The 23,373-nt window shown below is 39.2% G+C and overlaps 2 protein-coding genes and 1 long non-coding RNA gene across 18 annotated transcripts in view; 2 read left to right on the top strand and 1 right to left on the bottom strand.

Annotated features, from left to right (window-relative positions):
• The window catches only part of LOC136246420 (uncharacterized), a 423,931-nt gene that overhangs the window by 117,144 nt on the left and 283,414 nt on the right, over positions 1–23,373 (bottom strand). The gene's annotated exons all lie outside the window — the stretch shown is intronic.
• Positions 1–23,373, top strand: part of LOC136246415 (uncharacterized) — a 94,041-nt gene that overhangs the window by 61,393 nt on the left and 9,275 nt on the right. The gene's annotated exons all lie outside the window — the stretch shown is intronic.
• LOC136246413 (uncharacterized) overlaps positions 5,727–23,373 on the top strand; it is a 339,040-nt gene continuing 321,393 nt past the window's right edge. For 2 of the 15 annotated variants that reach the window (XM_066037830.1, XM_066037828.1), the window contains exons 1-6: positions 5,729–6,016; positions 6,269–6,324; positions 6,368–6,502; positions 7,740–7,826; positions 9,419–9,456; positions 9,504–9,556. In XM_066037830.1, the coding sequence (XP_065893902.1) occupies positions 6,419–6,502; positions 7,740–7,826; positions 9,419–9,456; positions 9,504–9,525 (231 nt within the window). In that variant the 5' untranslated portion in view covers positions 5,729–6,016; positions 6,269–6,324; positions 6,368–6,418 and the 3' untranslated portion in view covers positions 9,526–9,556. The other 13 variants (XM_066037827.1, XM_066037818.1, XM_066037823.1 and 10 more) reach the window with 11 other exon arrangements.

Here is a 23,373-nt window from a genome sequence, read left to right as displayed (position 1 = left end):
TTTACTACATCAATAAGACAACATCCTCTTGATAATCTGACATGTTTACTACATCAATAAGATAACATCCTCTTGATAATCTGACATGTTTACTACATCAATAAGACAACATCCTCTTGATAATCTGACATGTTTACTACATCAATAAGACAACATCCTCTTGATAATCTGACATGTTTACTACATCAATAAGACAACATTCTCTTGATAATCTGACATGTTTACTACATCAATAAGACAACATCCTCTTGATAATCTGACATTGTTTACTACATCAATAAGACAACATCCTCTTGATAATCTGACATTGTTTACTACATCAATAAGACAACATCCTCTTGATAATCTGACATGTTTACTACATCAATAAGACAACATCCTCTTGATAATCTGACATGTTTACTACATCAATAAGACAACACCCTCTTGATAATCTGACATTGTTTACTACATCAATAAGACAACATCCTCTTGATAATCTGACATGTTTACTACATCAATAAGACAACATCCTCTTGATAATCTGACATTGTTTACTACATCAATAAGACAACATCCTCTTGATAATCTGACATGTTTACTACATCAATAAGACAACATCCTCTTGATAATCTGACATGTTTACTACATCAATAAGACAACACCCTCTTGATAATCTGACATTGTTTACTACATCAATAAGACAACATCCTCTTGATAATCTGACATGTTTACTACATCAATAAGACAACATCCTCTTGATAATCTGACATGTTTACTACATCAATAAGACAACATCCTCTTGATAATCTGACATGTTTACTACATCAATAAGACTACATCCTCTTGATAATCTGACATTGTTTACTACATCAATAAGACAACATCCTCTTGATAATCTGACATGTTTACTACATCAATAAGACAACATCCTCTTGATAATCTGACATGTTTACTAGTGTTACACTTATAATTGGATTGGTTATTGGAAAAGCCATATATCAGCTGTGTTTTTTGTATATCAGTATCAGAACAGCAACATGATGAACAAATCAGAGACAGATACACCTGTATATGTATTTGTTTAGAAATACATGATCATGTGCACCAAATGATGTTTTCAACACATTGAGTTGCGACGTTGTTATTACTCCTTCAGTGTACTATTGCTGTTGTTATCTTGAACAAGAAATTTTGCTCGCATTGTTGTAGTCTACCCAGCTATACAAACCTAACTGTCATTGTGTTGAGTAGCATTTTAGCAGTCATTCTGGAACTTCAGGTTGTGTGTCCTCTATCTGTAAGACTTGTACAGTCCTCCTGTGTGTTACTAGTCCTGCCCCAGCTGAGTGTATGAGTGGTACATGGACATTCCAGTGTTGGTTGACTGAAAACAATAACTGTGTTTCCCACAACTGCCAGAGTTGTTCATGTGTAGACAGACAGCTCAGACCAGCAGGTAGAGGGATTGCTGCAAGAAGCAACATTTGTTGCTGTTGTGATAAATATTGTATTGCTCTGGAAGAAGGTTTGACTATCTCAAACTGGAAACCTGTTTGACCTGTTATTAATATGTGACCCGCTGAGCGAAAACCCGACTAGTTTGCATTTTTATCAAACTTCCATTTAGAACTTCTTTGTTATCCATCCAGAGGGAAAAAACAATGGGCTGTCAAAGTTTCAGCCTTATCTGGCGAATAGTTGTTGGGTTATAGTGATAGACAGCAGGAAGTGCTAAACAATTGATTTGTACAGTGACTATACAGGAAAAAAAATTACTGGCACTCAATTAATTGATGAGAACTCACGAAGGAAACAAGCTATGGAGATGGAACTTGGCTCATTGTCTTCACAATGAATTGGGGCATTCAGCAAGGTATGGTATTTGCCCTACATACATCCATGCATTTAAGCAAAAAAGTTGTTTAAATTTAGAAACGGCAACGTTTATGTAATATTTTACCACAACGCAAACAAATGCCTAAACTCATGTTTGCTTCATGGCACAAAACAAAGATATTCTTATTCACCATTAGCAGGTAAATCTGTTGGTCACTTAGTTATCCCGATTCGAGCCTTGTTTCACTGTTTACTGAAGCAATTAAAATGCATATAAAAATTATTTTGTATAGTACGCATTTTTTGCCTAATGTATTTCAATGTGGTTTTTCTCAAAAACAGAATTATGCAAACTAGTCAGGTTTTTATTCAGCGGGCCACATATATTGTGTTACATGTTGGTCTACAAATATTACTTCCAGGATAACACATGTCACTAACCACTTGTTTATCTTGTGTGTTTGACTGACTACACAATTGTGTCATAGTCAATGGTATAGTTTTGTTAACTGTGTAGTATATCTGTCATCCTCTACCTCTCAACCATGTACACTAGTAGTGTAGTTTAATAACTGTGTCCTTGTGTAGCTCATTTCATAAAATTGTGTTACAACGCAATAATTCCATGGTCATCATAGAGTAGTTATACATACACCATACTGACTAACTTGTCATATGTGTCTCATTAAACTTGTTCTGTTACAGGTTGATTCAAGTAGTGCTGACCACCACCAATTGTACAAGATAGTCAGATCACATGATCTCTACAAGATGACGGACGCAGAACACCCTCATGGTCAGATGCCTGGTTCCAGTCTCATCTAACAAGTCCTAAGAGTGATGAACAAGTTGGGGCCTTAGAGACATACAATAATGGACCAGTGTTATATACCCTAAGGGTTGGGATTATAAGGATCATATGATAGGCAGGGAGGAGCAGTCCCCTCAGGCAAATAATTACATGGATGATATAGAAGAGAGTGATTAGGAGAGAGTATCAACCTGTCACCCATGTTGTCACCTCCTCTGAGATATTTGCCGTCACAGGTAAGTGTGTCTGTCTGTCTGTGTGTTATACAAATATTGTACGTCTGTGTGAAGGTAGTACTGTAGTAGTCATGTGTTGACCATGTACATATGGTAGAGCTGGAACAAATATACAAACCCTAAAACCATCCAACAATAGAAAACATATCATTTGTGTACTCAGAAAAGGATAAATAATTATAACAACATTCACTGACTTGTTATGAAGGACTAGACCGATAGTGAATGAATATGACACAGTAGTCAATTTATTAATGTTCAACTCACATCAGTTTTAGATGTTGTAACATTGATTATCAGCTCAATGCAGTGACCTGGGAAGGAGTTATGAATAGTTTGTAGCATGTTTAAATTTTATAAACATTGTTGTCATGGCAACCTTTGACTTGGTCACAGGGTAAACCCCTAGGTAACATTTTATCTTTATTACATCACAAATATAATAGCACAAATTGTGTAGCCTAATTATTCCAGAGTGACAGTAATCTGTTTGAGGTTAAGTGTAAAAGTCGATTTATCAGTGTGTGCATTTTCCAGTGAATTGTTACTAAGGTATACTATATGTGTGAGTTTTAAGAGTTAGAAAATGACCAGCTTTATTATTGGGGACCTGGTATTAACTGGGGAAGTAATCTACACAGTTATATTAAATGGAGAACTGACACTCCTGTTCTACCTGTTAGGGTACAAATGACATGTTGTTAACAACTCCACCTCATCATAACACACACAAACTCAAACCCACAATCACTCCTCACATCTTAGTGTATAAAAGTGTCCAGTGTATACCAGAGGAACAACACACCTTGTATGTTTTAATGAAGTGACAGAATTTTTGAAGGCCTAACAAGGTCCAGTATTGTGGCAACATTTTAATGTGACGAGTGTTGTGTAGAGTGTGAAGTTGTGTGTCTGTTGATATGCATGCAGTAGCAAAATTTTAAAGAATATTTTATCTGTAAAATTTTCTTTTAACTAAGGTTCCTCTCTGTACTCGCTTTGCAGTCAACAAAAAATGTGTTCTCAATTTGAACTCTGTGTGTGTGTGTGTGTGTGTGTCTGTCTGTCTGTCTGTCTGTCTGTGCGTCTCTCTGTGTGTGTCTGTGTGAGTGTGTCTAGAGCTGTATTGCAGATGTATTCTAATGGAACAGTCACTGTTGAAACTATGTTATTGTCATAAGACTACCGTAAACGGGGAAAGTTTCGACGGGCGAAAGTTTCGCGTTTTTCGCATTTTTGAGCTAAACCACGAAAGTTTTCCCGCTAAAAAATTAATTATCCAAAAAATTACTATTACCGTATTATTTAAATGGCGGTGCTGGAATACTTCAAGAGGCGAGCCAAGACTGAATCGTCTGCACCTGTGTTTTTGCCTGACGAAAATGGTCCCCTGAGTAAAGAAGTACCGTCTTCTTCTATCCGAGAGGCTAATGTGGAAGTTTCAAAAGCACTTCAAGCGAGAGGGAAACGTAAGCCATATTTACGGGTACCAGATGATAAGAAGGCAATTATAGCGAAATATGCAGCCGAAAACGGTATTGTTAAAGCGTTGGTTCATTTTGCACCTGAATTTCCCACTAATGCACTAAAGGAAAGCACAGTGCGTGGATGGAAAACGTGTTATCTCGAAGAATTGGCGAAGAAAAAGGATAATGGCGAGGAGTTGCTAGTAAAAACACTGCCCACCGCCAAAATGGGGAGGCCTCTCAACCTAGGGGCAGATTTAGACCGCCAAGTCCAATCATATTTGCTGGATACACGTAAGGCCCCTATTTGGTGATTATTAGTTTCTCATCCACCGCCCGCATCCTTCTTAAGCTACCGCATGGTAAGCTATTATTTACTCTGTGCATGCTCAGAAGAACACGTGATACCAAACTGTTATAATTGTTTGTTGATGAACGCTACAATGCGCTAAATATCACCAAGAGAACTGTTGTTTCCTTAGCAAATTGCTGTAGTGCTAGTTGCAATCGTGTTTTATCGACTTCATCAAAGCAGGGTTTCAGTTGACTGTCGAAAAACAGTTGGCGATCACAAAAAGTAGTGAAGGAAATGTTTGTAGTAAGAAAGAAAGACAATTTGGACAAGGTCTGTACATCAGTGTGTTAATATTATAAAATAATGGCATAATGGTAATACCCTCCCGCCCGCATCATAATAATTAGAAAGGCTGGATGAGAAACTAATAATCACCAAATAGGGGCCTAAAGGAGGAGGTGCGGTGACGACAGACGTTGCTATAGCTGGAGCTCTTGGGATTATTCGTAGGAAGGATAGCAATCTTCTGGCCACGAATGGAGGACATATAGAGTTGACAAGAGATTGGGCACAAAGCTTATTAGACAGGATGGGGTTTGTGAAGAGGAAGGCCGTTTTCTTTCTTCCTGTCAATATACTCACGGGTGTTACTCGCCGGCTTCTTGGGCCACACGACACACTACCGTGTGTCTTGATATGTATTATATATAATTTGTACATTTAGTGATGAAATCAGTGTTAGTTTAAGTATTTAAAATCTGCTTCATCTTTTTCTTCATCCTGTGGTATAGCAAAAAAGATAGGTTAAGAAAAACAAATACAAAAAGAAGTGAAATCTAATCCAAAACAGCCAAGCTGTAAAAAAGAGTGCGGCCCTCAGAAAGGCTATGGTCAAAAATGATGTGAAATCAGAAATGGCTGTGGTGGTAGGTCAATGGTAAAAAAATTTAATAACGACAATTCTGGTGAATTTGGTGCCGCTTGGTCTTGGCACTAAATTCACCTGAATTGTCGTTATTAAAATTTTTACCATTTACCTACCATCACAGCCATTTCTTGGCCGCCACCTTGGATTTCACATCTTTTTTCACCATAGCCTTTCTCAGGGCCGCACTTTTTTTTACAGCTTGGGTGTTTTGGATATTACTAGCCCTAACACATTTTCAGCTACATGTATACATAGATGGCTTCTGTACTGTATTACATGTGTATGGTAATATTTTTATTATAACTAATTCCTGTCAGGGTATTTGATAAGGTAATGTGGTCCAGTGTGAACACAAAATGTGGTTGTTTATATTTCATATTTATTAGTACGTATGTACAAGGACTGTTTACTGTATTATGCTGACATACGTACGGTTAAACACACAAATAATTCATCATTTGTGACCAGGCCTGCGAAAACAGGGCATGTAGGCACAAACTATACGCCGTCACACTAAATGTCATAACTCAATACTGGAACCGAATATTTGCATTCTGTAACTTGTATCATATTACCAATTAAATGCACACTAAGTGTTAAAAATTTCATTGCCATAGCATATTGGTATAAAACATTATGAGTCAAAGAAGTTTGAAAAAGTAGGCAAAAATCATGTGCCCACATGCCCTGTTTTCGCAGGCCCAGTCACATTTGTTTTTACTATTACAGAAGATCAATGATTGTGAGAGTATGGGAAAGAAGACCTTATTGTAAGTCACATGTGCTTGTACTTAGTAAGTCATTATCCAATAGTAGCCAGAGAGGGGTTCTTTGTTCTGTTCCATATCACACTGGAACCTGTTAATGTGGACACTTGAGGACACATTCAGTACACAATCCAGAACACAAATAAAACAAATATCCACTACCAGGGTATTCACATTTCAGGTGAGCTCATTGTACTGTATAGTAGGGACCACAAAGGAGTAGGCATGGCCCACAAAATAACATCACCCAAAAACCAGCCTCAATATTCCCTGACGATGATGAGGTAGTACTGGTTAGGTAAAACTAAGCCCAAACAAGCTTTCAGATTGACTCAAAACGCTTTCAACAAGTTGCTACGGAATTTTTAAAATATATTTATTTAACGAAGTTTTTTACTGACTGACTGAGTAACTGACTGATGCTTCAGACAAGCATAACTCGATAGCGGCTAAGGCTATGGGCTTGAATTTTTCACTGTTCAATGTCGCTTCAGCCCGAGAGGTGCCTTTTGCATACTGCAGTACATACAATGGACTTACCAGTGTCCTCCTTTGTATCCCATTCATCTTTGCTGACAGCGAAAAGTATCGATCTGGCGGTAGCACGTGATGGTTTCACTTCGTAACAGGAATCATCTGTATTTTTCATAGTAGTTATTTTGATAGCAGAGATGCATTTTGAACAGTTCTTGATTTGTACTGCTGTGTAATGGGTTGAACATAGCCGACAACGAAGCATAATAGATACTTCACTTTCAGATGATAATTGATATAACTGGGGTGTGTGGCACCATTTCTTTGTTTCGGCATGCATGGATTGCAGAGGTGCATTTCGAACAGTTCTTGATCCGAAATGCTGTGTAACAGGTTGAACATAGCTGACAACAAACCATAATGGATGCTTCACTTTTCAGACAATAATTGATATAGCTGGGGCGCGTGGCACCATTTCAGATGCGATATGCATGGGTTCACCAGTCATAATAATTATTTACAAAAAAGTTAACAAACAAGTACACAGAAAAATTTAGAATGTTCAACTAGAATAGGGGCCATAACACATCGATAAAAAGTACTGAAACAAGCTGAAGTAGTGCATGATATGTAATCACAGTAATACAATAAGAAGTGTTATATCCCTACCGTGCTCAAGGTACCATAATGGAATTAGGTACAATAAGTAGGGATTTAACACTTCTTATTGTTTCACTGTGATTTAATATCGTGCACTACTCCAACTTGTTTCAGTACTTTTTATCAACGTGCTATGATCCCTACTCTAGTTGAAAATTCCAAATTTTTCTGTGTACTTGTTGTAATATGTAGTGTAAGTTAGTGTGTCTATCATGAAGTGTGTGTAGAAATGTGACCTTTGCTGTTGCAACTTTAAACTGTGTTCAGAATTTATCATCCAACAGGCTTGTACCGTGTCACTCAAAGATGACTGGGTGAAGGTGATCAACAGAATATCAGTGGATTATGCTGGTATGGACATTCCTAAAAGGGTAAGTACCTTAATCCTTAAGCCCACATAGAACTTTTGTGTTTACACAATGCTGGCCTACATGGCAACGTTAGGTGGGGTACCTTACATGATTTTGTAACCTAAAACTACACATTGATCGAAAACCTGTTCACTGGCCTACTTGGAGAAGTGTTGCTACAATATAATAAAATTTTGTAGTGTTGTGTAAATGATGACAGCTGCAGCTGCTAGAAGTTATCTGAAATAATGGTCTACCAGATTTTGTAAAACTGAAAAATAATACATTCTTTTTATGTTAAACAGAATCTGTTCAAATTCTCTAATAGAACATACACCCGTTGACAGAACACTCTAATTGTACAGCCATGTAGGAATTGGGATAATTGACTGCTATAATTCCAGTAGCGGATACGGGGGGGTTGCAATGTTTAACTGAAACTCCCTTTTAAGATAGCGCATATCCCTAATTTATTTACAGGTAATAACATCACCAAGAGTTATACATATTGGGACTTTTTCTACTGGCCAAACTTCGTGGCTTTGAAATTATTATTACAGTGTTCAACAGCTAATAGTTATCTTCTTTTCTTTTTGTTTGTCTTCGACTTAAAGCTAGGCTGAAGTTGCAATTCCAGAGTGGAATTCCCTATCAAAAAGTCTGGATTTGCCTCTGACAGCTATTGAAAACTTCCTCAAACCTGAGACCCCTCTGAAATTTCTAGATCACTAGTACTGAACTAATACTGTTCATGCCAGTCATGTGAAAGCCAGTTACTTTTATTTTTGGGAATTTATTTTCAAGCAGGAGGTATTGGGAATTCAAAAGAGCTTCTTCATAATATTTGAAAATGAAAACCCTTCAAAAACAATCCGCTATATGTGAACGGATCTGCGAAAACCAGACATAATCATGCATTTTTCAAATTCCTGTTTATTACATAACTATTATCTACTTAGCCAAGTGTACCCTCTGGCAAAGTTTCAGTTTCATATGCCAATAATTTTCGGAGTTACAGCCCTACAAAGTAGCAACACCAGAAAAATCGATTTTTACAGCAAGTATATGGAAAATAAATTACAGGCCCTTACAAAAACAGTTGTAACTTACCAACGGATTGAGGTACAGAGCTAAAATTTTCACCATCGTATTCACTATGAACAGGGGAATCAATTACTGGGTAAGTTTTTCCTATACTCCCCCTTCTTCACTGCATACAAAGGTGAAAATCGTGAAGAAAAATTGATCGCATACAATCGCTTCAACATTACATAAACAAACACTGATAACTTGCGGCGTATCCTTGGGTCTACTGCAACGAAACAAAGATTTTCCAACTCAGGTGAATAAGATAATATCCAGGTTTATATTGTTAGCCCCTTCCTTCACTAAGAAAGAGTTCAAAAATTTACAAATAATTTTCAATAATATGCAAGTATTTCACCCAATGTATTCAATGCTTTATACTGTAAAATTTAGGCTTGTCAGGTTTTCGCAGATCCGGTCTCATATATGGTAGATGCTGAATTTAGCTAGTTGACATTGTACACAGTGACCTTATTATAGCAGGTCTCAGTACAGTGACAATCTCACAATGTTGTTTCACATTCCAGATGTTGCTAGTGGCAAGAAAGTACAGAAGTCTGGTTTGGTAAGTTATCACCTCATTGTGTGATGTTGATATTATATTGTGTGTAGTGTATCATCCTTATTGTCATGATCCAGTGGGTTCATATTAGGGATCACCACATGTAAGTTATCACCTCATTGTGTGATGTTGATATTGTATTGTGTAGTGTATCATCATTATTGTCATGATCCAGTGGGTTCATAATAGGGATCACCACATGTTTTTTTGCAAAAACTCTAATAGAACACATGCCTAACAACCACCTCGGAAAGCATCCTCCCACCCTCTAATAGTTATTTACAATCAGTATTGGTCCACTAGTAACATCAGAGTGGATTATAAACTGGTTGTCATTGATTTGACATCAGACCACCCTATTACCTATTGGACCAGTCATGGCCACTAACTGCTATAAGGATGAATATGTAATAGTTATACAGGTACAATGTGGAGTCTATGAAATTTATAAACCCGAAGGCCCTGGCTGTAGCACATGAGCGAAGCGAGGGCACTACTTAGGGCTTTAGCACATGAGCGAAGCGAGGGCACTACTTAGGGCTGTAGCACATGAGCGAAGCGAGGGCACTACTTAGGGCTTGAGGGTTTATAAATTTCATAGACTCCACATTGTGCCCTTTAGACTCTATTTCACATTTCAGATTACTTACTTCATCCACGGCTGTTTCTGCTGTAGGCTCGGCAAAGCAGCTGGTTTTCTTACAATAATACTAGCTCCATGGCAACTATGTATGAGTCCTCATGTGACAAAATAATAGCGCTCGTTGAATTACTGCATGTGAACAATTTATAGTGATTGGATAAACCTAGATTTTGAACACATGTTATATTGTGCCTGAAGGTGTGGAGTATAATAGAAAATAAGGTGGAGTATATGAGATTTATTACTCACCCAAAACAGTCTAAATAAGGGGTGTGCGCACTGTCGCTATAAATTGCTTTCAAACCGGTTACAAATCAGTTTAATTCATTTGCACTTAAAAGTGCTTTATTATAAACTAGTTATTTTCAACTCACCTTCTGATGTGATTTGAACCACCTCAAACCGCTTTGAAATAATCCACTTCACTCAGCTATAAACTAAACGTCTATCTAATTGTTATCCCACTAGGGACTCAGTCGTGGCATGACCTGTACCTGATTAGTCTCACTTGCCTTTGTCTCGGTTAGCGCGAAACACGCTTCTTCCTGACTAGTTTCTTTTGTTTTAAACTTCTAGACTCTTCACCACTTTCCAATACATTCTTAACCAGAAAAACATCACCAAAATTAACAACTCCATTCCGCTAAAGTCGCTTAACTATTAGAACAAATTATCATTGTAAGCATGCACTTTCTGTTTGAAAATAGTTTATCTTTTTTTTCTGGTGTGGACACATGAAGAATGTGAAGCGCTTTGAAAACAGTTTGGATTGAACCAACTTGATGAAAGCAGTTCAATTAAGTCCGAACACCACTATAGAGTCTAAATTCTAACAGAACAGTCAGCCATCAAAGGTTATATGGTGGTATTTGAGTTACTAGTAAGTCTTTAGTGTTCTTTATTTCTTCCTACACAATTGTGTAGACAGAACACCTCATGTGTTAGTATACATTGAGACTGTTTGTGTATTGTGTGTGTAAACAGTTTGTATATTGACATGTTGTCAGCCTGTAATTGTTTGTGGTTTATTTCATGTATTTCACATAGTAAGATCTCACCACACTTTCTTACACGACCACCACAAGACCATTGCATGTCGTGAGAGTTCAGTCACCAGATGAGGTACATGACAGCTACCTCCAGCCACAAGTCTTATCCTAAGAGTAGCAGCTTGTTACATCATGAGAATAGTCACTCTAAACTACCATATTTCACTATGAATGACCAGATAGATACAGCAACACCATGTTAGTGTGTGTACGTATGTGTTTGTACTGTAGTGCGTGAGTGTGAGTGTGTGTGTGTGTGTGTGTGTGTGTGTGTGTGTGTGTGTGTGTGTGTGTGTGTGTGTGTGTGTGTGTGTGTGTGTGTGTGTGTGTGTGTGTGTGTGTGTGTGTGTGTGTGTGTGTGTGTGTGATCTCCACATCCACTGTAAACAGCACATATGTGAGGTCTAGGTCGGACTTGTGGTATCTGTCACGAGGACGATATCAGTGGCGTATCCAAGGGGGGGGGGGGGGAAGGTGAGGCATTTGCCCCCCCGTCACTAAGTGATGTTTTTTTAACTTTCGTCACAAGCTTTCCAGTAATTTACACGCATCCCAAAGTACTGTTTGCGTGCTACTACGCGAGTGCACACAACACTCAACTCGTTTGTGAATGGTGATAATAATACAATGATTTCTTGCGCGTTACAAGCAATTAATAAAATGATGCGCTAAAAATAAGGTATGCCCGAATCCCCAGGGGTTTCCCCCGTATAGACACTTGCCTTCACAGAACAAAATTATTAGACACAATTCTATATATAGCCTACACTACTCACGTGATAGTGCATTTTTCGAACGTAAAAAGACAGAAGACCCGCTCAAAGTTACTTCGCAAGAGTCGCAACTCAGAAGTGACAAGTGATATGCAATGATGCTACAAACCTACGAGGTGATAAGTGTTAAATGTACCAATTTTATTTTCACAAGTTAATCACACTGGATCTTCGTACAGTGTAGTAGCATGCCAGTTTAATTTTTCACTTTGTCAGTCAGATGATCCGTCATAAGTTTAACAGGAAAGGTGTAGAGTTGGGATTTTGTGCCAATACATGGCGTTTGAATTTCGCCGGCTGGAGTGAGTGAGCTCGTCATACTATGCCAGTGTGCTAGGACTGCAGCACAGACTGTAGCTGACGTAAGTAACTGTGACACATTGTATTTGTACTAAAATATTCACAATATAGTTCTGCTGGATTGTGGGCGAATTTGTTGGAGTACAGTTGTGGCATGTGCGATGATGCTCGACGAAAATACTTCCATTGATAAGTGATAACTTGTAGCAATCAGTAATGAAGTAGTTATGTAGCTAGTTGCATAAGCTGTAATAACACAACACCGTATGTTGGCTAGCCCATCATTGGGTCATTAGCCTTTTGTGCAATTATGAACAATGTCGAGTGTTTTGTGGGGGATGCCTGCCCCCCCACCACCGTCTGGCTAGCTACGCCCCAGGACGATATTGAACTACTCTCAATACAAGAAATTGAACAACTCATACAAAAATAATAGAGTCTCTTATAAAACATAGCCCTATTGTGTGTGCATCAACAAGTCACAAGTGTTAATAATTACAAAGGCTTCATTGCAAGTGTGGATGTTTACAAAGACTGTATTACTCAATGTCATACATACTGTTACACTATCCCCCTTTCTCTAGAAGACATTCTGTCTTGCCTTATGGCAAATACAGCTGTCATAACATGATGGGGGCTTTCGATCACTAGAAGGGTATCGAATACTGGGGGCTGCAGCTGTTAAGGGCATTGCTGGCCCGGAGTGTTCCCAATTGTCATCCTCTTCCAATAAGTCAAGGTGTTCACCAATGGCAGGTGTGTAAGACTGGGTGACGTTGTGTTTGTCTGTTGACAGACTGTCTGTTGATACAGGATTGTCTGTTGTTGTTGTAGAGTAAAATCTCATGTTAGCTGGGCAAGGCTTAAGGCGATCAAAATGGACTACTTTATGTTGTTTTCTTCCATTGAGTTTGTGAATGCGATAGGTGGCTTCTGATAGTTGTTTGACTATCTTGTATGGTCCAGTCCATGGATGGTAAAGCTTACGTGATGCTCCTCTGCCTGTGAATGGGGAATGTAGCCAAACAAGAGTGCCTCACTCATATGGTTTCCCATGTATTTTCTGGTTATAAAATTCTTTTTGGCATTGATTATTTGTTGCCAATCATTTCTCTCACTAAAGCAAATGCTGTTGTTAGTCTTTCCTTCAGTGTATTGGCATATTCAGATGGAGATTGAGCTGCATGATGTTCTGTCCCATACATAATGTCTAAAGGTAGTCTGGCTTGCCAACCAAACATAAGGTGAAATGGGGTATAGCCAGTGGACGACTGAACACTAATATTATAAGCCATACACATCTTACGAATATGCTTTTCCCAATCAAATGGGTGATCACTTGCACAAATAGCCAACATGTTAAGCAACGTTCTATTAAATCACTCAACTAGTCCATCGCATTGAGGGTGGTAAAGCTTGTTTTGTTAATGTGTAACAGTTTGCATACTTCTCCCATCAGCTGAGATTCGAATTGTGCACCTTGATCTGAATGTATCTGCTCTGAGATAGAGTATCGAAGAAAAACCTCGTCTACTAACTTCTCTGCAACAGTAACAGCCTCTTGATTAGGGACTGGGAGAGCTTCCATCCATTTGGTAAAATAGTCACCCACTACCAGAATGCATGAATTACCACTTGGACTCTCTGGCAATGGTCCTATCAAATCCACTGCCATAACTTGTGTAGGGTAGCCTGCCTTAATTGTTCCCATGGGTGCTCTTCGTGCTGGTGTAGGGGTCTTCCTGGTTGCACAATCTTTACAAGTCAGGCACCAATTGCATACATCATTGTAATGGCCAGGCCAATAGGATCTCTCCTTTAACTGGTGTAAAGTCTTCTCTTGACCCAGATGGCCACCACTTATTCCTTCATGAGTTTCCTGCAGAATTTCATCTCTTAAATTATGTGGTACCACCAATTGCAACCATCCCTCATCACGACTAGAGTGAACAAACTGTCTCCATAAGATGTCATTTCTAACAGTTAACTGCTCCCACTGCTATAATAATCTACAGTACTCTAGGTCTTTACCTCTGGTCTGATCTTGTGTAGGTTTCTGGCTCCTCTCACGTGCAAGTAGCAGTTCACCAATGCAGGGATCATTAAGCCGAAAATCTCTAATATTCTGGGCTGAGTAACCACCTGTACAATTGGAGGTTGATATTGCAGCAATTTGCTCTTCAGGTTTGTCCAAGTGTGACTCTCTTCCACACTGGTTACATAGTAACCGTCACAATGCATCTGCATTATTATGCTTCCTCCCTGGTCAATGAATGATATTAAAGTGATAACCCTGTAAAGTCTCAAGCCATCTGGCCATTTGCCCCTCAGAAGATCTAAAGTTTTGAAGCCATGCTAGTGCTCCATGATCAGTTCGCACTGTAAAGTTGTGACCAACAAGGTACTGACGGAAATGTTTCATAAAGGTGACAACTGCTAGTAGTTCCCTGCGGGTCACACAATAGTTACGCTCTGCCTTGTTCAAGGTGCGGTTGGCATAGGCAATAACATGTTCACTGCCATCCTGATGAATCTGGGATAGCACAGCTCCAATACCAGTATCGCTGACATCAGTATCTAACACAAAGGGGCTTGACCAGTCAGGTAGAGCTAGAATTGTGGCTGAGGTAAGACAAGTCTTCAAGTCAATAAATGCATTTTGGCACTCTTCATTCCATTGAAATTTAGTATGCATCTCTGTAAGTTGGTTGAGTGCCTTAGCAATTGTAGCAAAATTGTGAATAAATCGACGGCAGTAGTTTGCTAATCCAAGAAATTGTTGTACCTCTTGTACTGTACATGGAGTTGGCCATTCTTTTACCTTAGATGTCTTGAGGATCAGGTAGAAGTCCATAGACAACATGATCAAGGAAGTAAACTTCCTGTTGTAAGAACTGACATTTCCCAAGGTGTAGCTTCAGGCCAGCTTGCCTCAGCCTTTCAAATACAGCTTGTAGGTTTCTCATATGATCATTGAATGTTTTACCCATTATGATGATGTCATCAATATAAACTAAACAAGCTGACCATTGAAGCCCTGCTAGCACTCAGTCCATTAGCCGTTGAAAAGTGGCAGGCGCATTACATAGTCCGAACGGCATAACATTAAACTCAAAGAGTCCTTCCTGTGTACAAAATGCTGTCTTTGTTCGGTGTTCTGGGGCCACTTCCACTTGCCAATAACCATTCCTCATGTCAAGTGTTGAAAATCACCTGGAGCCTGTTAAGGTGTCCAAACTGTCATCAATCCTGGAGAGGGGGTAGGCATCTTTGCGGGTGACTGCATTAAGCCTTCCATAATCTACACAAAACCTTGTTGATCCATCTTTCTTTGCCACTAACACAATTGGTGAAGCCCAAGGGATCTGTGATGGTGATATAATATTTTTAGATAACATGTCCTGCAGTAAATTGTGCACAGTTTCTCTGCGAGGAATAGGTACTCTCCTGGCTTGCTGACGGATGGGTGTGGCATACCAGTGTCAATACTATGCTTTAATATTCCTGTGTAACCTAGTTTGTTTGGACTGTCTGCCAAGATGTCAGAGTAATGTGCCATCAGTACAAGGAATTTCTCTTTTTGATCTGGTGTTACATCATCAGGTAGGGGCTTTGTCAAAGTCATTTGAAATGGTTCATCACTTTTCACTTCTTGATCACTTTTCACTTCTTGATCACTTTTCACTTCTTGATCATTTTTCCCATTTGAGATTTCACAAATACTGTGCTCCTCAACAGGCTCAGCATTAGCAATTTTCATATTCTTGTAGAGTTTCACTGGTGTTAATTGTGTGTTCACTACCCTCACTACCATGTTACATTGACGAGGCACAACTATAGCTCTAGCAACTAATACAGGGCTATTGGTACCTTCAACTAGCCAAGTACCTTGCTGCATTGTGTCAACATGGGCCATCAGTTCCATTTCACTACATGGTGGCACTGTGACTTTCAGACATTGTGATTCATTGTATGTTTGCAGGGGTTGCAAGGGTACCAGTTTATTTTGGATGTACATCTTCTCATTAGCAAGATCCAGTACACATTTGTTACTTTCCAAAAAATCTAACCCTAGTATGGCTTCAGTTGTTATGTGGTCTGCTATCACAAACTCATGTTTGAACTTGATAACATTAATTGAAAATTGTATCACAGCAAAACCTCTAACACTGATTGGTATGCTATCCACCCCAACCAGTCAATGTACAGTTACAGTCTTTAGCTTATGGTTTTGAGGTTTTATCTTATCCCAAACAGTGCCTTGTAGGAGGGACACTCCTGCTCCAGTGTCTACCAGGAAGGATACTGGAACATCATTCATGCAGCATGGCAATGAATAACTAGAAACATTGTTATTATACAACCAAGTAGTAAGAATAATACGAAATGCGGTTAAAATTACATCATTATAATGAATGAAATAAATTAATAAATAAATAATGTTTGAGAAAACTACAAGGCCTAAGGCTTCGCACTCACCAGGAATAGAATCCATGTTGTATGAAGAGATAATCGTATAATGGGTGAATGTTTCCATGGAGGTGATAGAAACGTACGACATTTCTATTTAATGCCGATCAAAACAGCACGTGATATACCCACTACTAATCGAGCAGATTCAAATGGCTATTTAGACAAGCAAACTACTGTTCAATTGTGCTTGAAAGTGTTACCAGCTGGCACACTAAGTCTCAAGTCGCCATGCCAGCTGCCAGTCGATGCACTCCGTATCTATGGCTGCAGGACACCTGATGAATAGGTTTGACATGCCAGCTGCACAAGGACAGGTATGTTTGTTTGTATTGTAATGTACATATGTCTTGTATTTTACTATATTTTTTCTGGCTTGCTAGGCTCTGGTTGGTTTGGTTGTCTGTTTGTACTAATGTTTTGTAAGAGTGTGGTATGTTTTAAATGTTTTCTTGTATTATTGTACATTTTGCCTTTACCTAGCTTACTAGGCTCTGGCTGGCTTGGCTGTCTTCCTTTATCTGGTTCACCTGGCTTGTATACTCCTACAGTATTGTGCATCTCCTGTAGGTTTTGTATGCATATACTGTGTACACATCACTGTGCCATTACCACACCGATGATGTACTAGCACTTTAGCTACTGGTGGCCTTTAGTTATGATGCCACTATTGTGTTGTATCTGTCACTACTTTGACATATTGAGTTGATTTGGGGATCGTGCCTTCACCACCTAATAGCCTCACCAGGGGGCTGTCACGTTGGTTGTATGTACTTGGTTGTATGTGACGCGGTCCTATTAATAATAATAATAATAATAATGAACTTTACAGTGTACATATACATACATACATACAAGTTGCAGATGTTGGTATGATAGAATCGGGACATATGGTAGCACACTGATGGTCCACTGACATCCTGTGTCAGTGGCTGGAAGCTAAATTGTAGTAGTGATTAGCTACAAAGTTTACTTACTAGATTACTTAAAAGGGGGGTGGGGGGGATTAACAGTTAAAGGGAGTTGAAGTTAGGTTGGTGAGGGATCTTTGAACACTTTGAGCATGGACATAGAAATGAAAAAGAGCAGGTGTTGTTGGAGGTGAAATTGGCAGTGAAATGATTCCACAGATAATCTAAAAGTTTTGCCTTTATCTTGAGTGGGTTGTCCTGGTAGTTGATAATGGGAAGGGCATTCCAGATGCGAGGAAGCCGGTTAAAATAAAAGTTACTAGTGGAATTGTCAGGTGATCTTGTTTGGAGTAGCTTGTTTCCAGAAGCTAGACGTGTGTGTGTGTGTGACCAGTTGCAAATTTAATGAAATTATTGATGTCAAATCCATTGTGGGGGGTTGTGGAGATTTTTAAGAAAGAACATCACATCATTTACATCAAGAATGTATATCAGGGGTAGCATATGGAGATTAATAAGACGAGACTTGTAGTCAGTAGCTAAGAGTAATCATTTAGAATGTATTTAGTTGCACACCTCTGAACACGTTCGAGTTGCTGAATGTGCTTAATTAGGTGGGGTTTCCAGATGACCGAGCAGTAGAAAAACTGGGATCTAACAAGAGAGGTATATAGTCGAGATTTGGCTTGGACATAATTTTGTAGGGAGAAAGATCTTTTTAGAAGTCCAAGTACCTGATATGATTTGGAGATAATGTGGTTATAGTGAGCATCCCATGACAGGTCGCTTGATAACATAATTCCTAGATCTTTGTATGTATCAACACAAGAAATCTGGGAGGTGCCGATATTGTAAGATGTTGGAGATTTCCTTTTAAAAGATAGCAGAAAGATTTTTGATAGACCGAATAGAAGATTCCAGTGGGTACTCCAAAAGTTTAAATTATTTGAGTCTTCTTGAAGTTTAAGTGAATCTAGTGGTGAGGAGATAGTTTTGATGCATTTGGTGTCATCTGCAAATAGAAACAATAGACAAAATTTAATGATGTCCGGAATATCATTAACATATGTGAGAAATAGAAGTGGGCCAAGTATACTTCCCTGTGGGATTCTGGATAGAACTGGGAGAAGGTGAGACAAAGAGTTGTTAATCTTCACACACTGATAACGATTAAGTAGGTATGATTCAAACCATGACCAAAGCTTGCCAGAAATTCCAAGTGATCGAAGTTTAACAGTTCCTTGTGGGGGACACTGTCAAAACCCTTTTTGAAGTCAAGATAGACTACATCAGTTTGGTCATTAGTACTATGTATGGTGTTCAACATGAGAAGCAACTGTTGCACTGTTGATCGATTTTTTAAGAAGCCAAACTGCTGAGGTGAGAGAAAACTTGAAATGTAAGAAATGGTTTTGTTGTAAACTAGTTGTTCTAATACATTAGATGTTATACAGAGTAGAGAAATTGGACGATAGTTAGTAACTTGAGTCTTGTCACCAGATTTATGTACAGGAACAATCGTGTGTATGCGCCATTCATAAGGTATGGAGCAACTATTTAAACTGATTGTAAACAAATGGTGCAATGGCTTAGCAAGAATGTTAGCATATTGTTTGAGGATCCTTGGGCCAATACCATCAATACCAGTGGCCTTGTCAGTATGGAGTGAGACGAGTGCTTCATATACTTGCTGTTCAGATATTTGGATTGATACTAAATGACATCTGACAGATGGGTCAATTTTGTCAGGGTAGGGTGGGAGTACGAAGTCTGAGGAGGTAAACACAGAGAAGAAATATTCATAAAAAAGAGAGGCTTTATCAGCACTGTCAGTGGCAGGAGTACCGTTGTAAAGGACAGAGGATGGTATAGAGCTGGATTTTTTGACACTTCTTATATATTTGTAGACCATGGAGTTATTATTTGGTGCAAAGTTAATTATTAACTTTCTTTCAAACTCTGACCTAGCTTTATGGATTTCATCAGACAGTGAGTGTTCAGCAGTGTGTAAACGATTCCTGATACTGGAGGAGGGAGATCTGCGAAGTCTTCGTTTAAGAGACCTGATACAGTTAATCTGATGTCTGATTGCTGGAGTGAAATATTTGGGCTGATGAGTAGAATTGAGCTTGATCTTTGGAATAAATTTTGCCATGGCATCGCATAAGGAGGATTTTATATATGACCAGATAAATTCAACATTGTTAGACTGGAAACAATTAGAAAAATCAATATTGCACAGAAAGTTAGTCAGGCCATCGTAGTCTCCCTTATTGTAGTCAAAAATGTAGATTGGTTCAGAGGTGATACTGTGCTGGGTAGTTGATAGCTGGAGTTTGAAGCTGATTAAGTAATGGTCAGACTTTGTTACCGGATTTAGATCATTAGATATAACAATGTCTGTGACTGAGTCGGGTGAATTAGTGAAGATTAAGTCAAGGGTATTGCCATGAATATGGGTTGGACTGTCAATAACTTGAGAGAAATCATATTGGAATGAAAGATCACATAAGCTTGAAGAAAAATTGCAGTTACTAGACAGAGTGGCCCAATCAATGTCTGGGGAGTTGAAGTCACCAAGTATATAGGTCTTTACTAAGGATTGCATTGTAGTCTCTAAATAGGACAAGAGATCCTGCTTGTATACTTCAGAGCAGTTAGGTGGGTTATAAATAAGACACAGGTTAATAGGTTCATACAACATTAGCTGGACAGTAAGGGCTTCAACTTCATAGGGATGCTAATAATTCTACTGGGGATCGTCTGTTTAATTGCTATCAGTATACCTCCACCTCTGGTTTTACGATCATGACGGTAGATTGAGAAGGAAGGGGGTAAAATTTCATTGTCGTAGATAAAATTTGACAACCAGGTTTCGGTGATTGCAATAATTTGAAAATCATGCGAGAGGACAAAGCTTGACAGATTAGTTAACTTGTTTACTAGACTACAGTGCGTTCCACAAACAGGCACTGAAGTCTAGTCAATTTGACTCTTCCATAGGGGATGGAGTGGAGACTGAGGAGTTGGTGGAAGCATTTGGGGCATTGGATGTGGCAGTGTTTGAAACATTGGTCACAGGTTGGAGGCTTGCAGATAGTAAGCAGAGTTGAGAGTTTTGCACTGCTGCATAGAGCTTATGATTGATGTACAGACCATTCCCACGAATTTTGATGTGCTTGCTCTCGGTGCCACTATCAATGAGGCTTCGTCTCTCTTTTAGTTACTGTAGGATACTTTCGATTTTACGCTCCTCAGCTGACATATCAGGTTTGATTGCTATACCAGATGACAAAGAACTTTTACATGATAGAACAAGGGTAGCTTCAAAAGCTCTCAGGAATTTGACAAGAATGGGGCGGGGGCGAGTATTGTTTTGATCATATTTTCCGAGTCTGTGGAAGTCCTTCATTGATTCAGGTGTAATAGATAGCTTGAGGTCAGAGAAAACTTTCATCAAACAGTCAAGGTCATGCTTCGTCTGGTCGTGCTTACTAGTGTTTGCTGGTGATTCCTTTAGGCCATAAACAACAACATTGAATTTCTTGTCAAGTGATGAAGCTGGTTTAGGGATAGATAGTTGATTTGTTAGTTGAAAAAGATTGAGCACTATGATTCAAGGGCTGTTCAGTTTTGGGCTCCAGGTTTCGCTCCTTTTGCTGGATGTAGCTCCTCCCAGCTGCACATCCTCGAGCATAGTGGCCTGGCATTCCACATCGGTAGTACGTAATCTCTCTTGGTACACCACGTTGTTGTCTAGGTTGTCTCAGTGGCCTCTGCTGTGTACTTGGCTGCAGCATCTGTGTTTCATGCTGCAGTCGTGTTATCTCCAGCTTCTCAATATGATCTAGCAGGTTTGCAGTAGCGAATGTTCACTTACAGCTTGAACAGGAATCACTCGCGGTGTCAGGGTTGTAGCTGGTTCGAATGCAGTCTCATTCACAGCACGCACAGGTTGATGTTTTGGCAGGTATGACTCTAATTCAATGGTTGAACTCAAAGCCTCTGGCAGGTTCTTGGGGCGACGTTGCTTCACAGCGAACGATATCTGTGGAGGATCTAACTGGTCTAGGTAACGGCTAAGGGCCAGCTGCTTGTGTGCTTCCAGTTGTACAGTGGGAAAGGCCTTGTCAGTTAATCGACATAAGTCATCTCCAAAATCTGCCCACGTTTCAGCACTCTTCTTCCTCCGAGTTTCAAATTCAGCTTTATAGAGCATGCGCTTACTTTCCAGTTCAAATCTTTCTTGTAGCGCCTTTTTAACAGTTGTGTAAGATCTTGGTTCTCGTGAAACAGTTGACCAAGTGCCACTGTGCCTTCCTGTGAGCCTAACTCGCAACCAAAGTAGTTTATCATCGTCGGTCCATTTATTCACAGTTGATACACTTTCAAAATGACTGATCCAGTGATCAAAATTATCATCTCCAGTAAACATGTCTGGCAATACCAATGGCCGCGTAGGCTGAATGCGTGATGCCCCCTCTCCATCAGTCATCTTCTTCGCTGTACTGAGCTAAACAAATTGCTAAGATAATAACAGCACTGAATATCACACTGTCTACCTTTCCGGGTACCATTAAATGAAACTAAACCACGGTACCACAGTTGAAACGTTTGCCAGTTCTGCTATGCATAGTTCAGTCAGCACTCAGACTCCCTGTCTCGTCCGGCGTTGTCAAGTTGCTGATCCTGCCGACTATGCCACTGTCACGAGGACGATATTGAACTACTCTCAATACAAGAAATTCAACAACTGATACAAAAATAATAGTCTCTCTTATAAAACATAGCTCTATTGTGTGTGCATCAACAAGTCACAAGTGTTAATAATTACTAAGGCTTCATTGCAAGTGTAGATATTTACAAAGACTGTATTACTCAATGTTATACATACTGTTACAGTAACCACACTATTTGTTGTGGGGCGTGGTGCAGCTCTACATACTTTTCCTGTTTCCAGCACCTGTGTTGTATACTGTATGAGCAGAAATTTTGACGTGGAATTAACATTGGTGATTTGGTAAATTCTTACATTACCGCCAAATTAAAATCTTACTGTCATTGAATTATTTTATCAGTGTTTGTAATATTTTAACCAATTGAAGCACATGTATGTATGTCAGGCATGAAGAAGCAAGCACTTTATCTAGCAAACTTGTCAAGTATGGTGACATTATAGGTTTTCAAAAGAGAAGTGCGACCAAGTGCAGGAATGTGTAATGGTTTAAAAGAGTGGTGGCTACAAGATATGAGGTCAAGTCCAGAAGATATAGTACAAAATGTGTGGGGCCTTAACTTGTATGAATTAGAGGTAAATCTGTGATTGGTAGTGGTGGGTATTTTATTTGAGTGGTGGCTGGTCCCAACCACTGCTGACCGCTGTGGACAAGAGGAGCTTTATGGGAGGCTCAGTCTGCACTAAATTTTTGCTTTCAGAGCCTCAGATTGAGTCAGATGTAAATCCACCCTGTGCTTAATCATAGAATTCTAAGATTGTCTGTAATATTGTAGGTTGAAACAGCAGAGATCTAGCTAACTTTCACAGAGAATGCGCCCAATCACTTTGTTTCTTTGGAAGGCTGCTATCATTACACCTGGCACCCTCCATTTCGCACAAGAGTCTCCAGTATGCAGACCAGTAGCTATGTTGGCAACATGGTAATTGAGTGTCTATATACTTCTTTGCAGATGAAAAGCAATGTGGGATAGCTACAATAATGTATTCACAGGCAACGCCAAATATTCTGCTCGCCAAATTGATGCTTATACAGTAT

Source organism: Dysidea avara, chromosome 2 (assembly GCF_963678975.1).
Source record: "Dysidea avara chromosome 2, odDysAvar1.4, whole genome shotgun sequence".
NCBI lineage: Eukaryota > Metazoa > Porifera > Demospongiae > Dictyoceratida > Dysideidae > Dysidea > Dysidea avara.
This window is presented reverse-complemented; position numbering and strand designations above follow the sequence as displayed.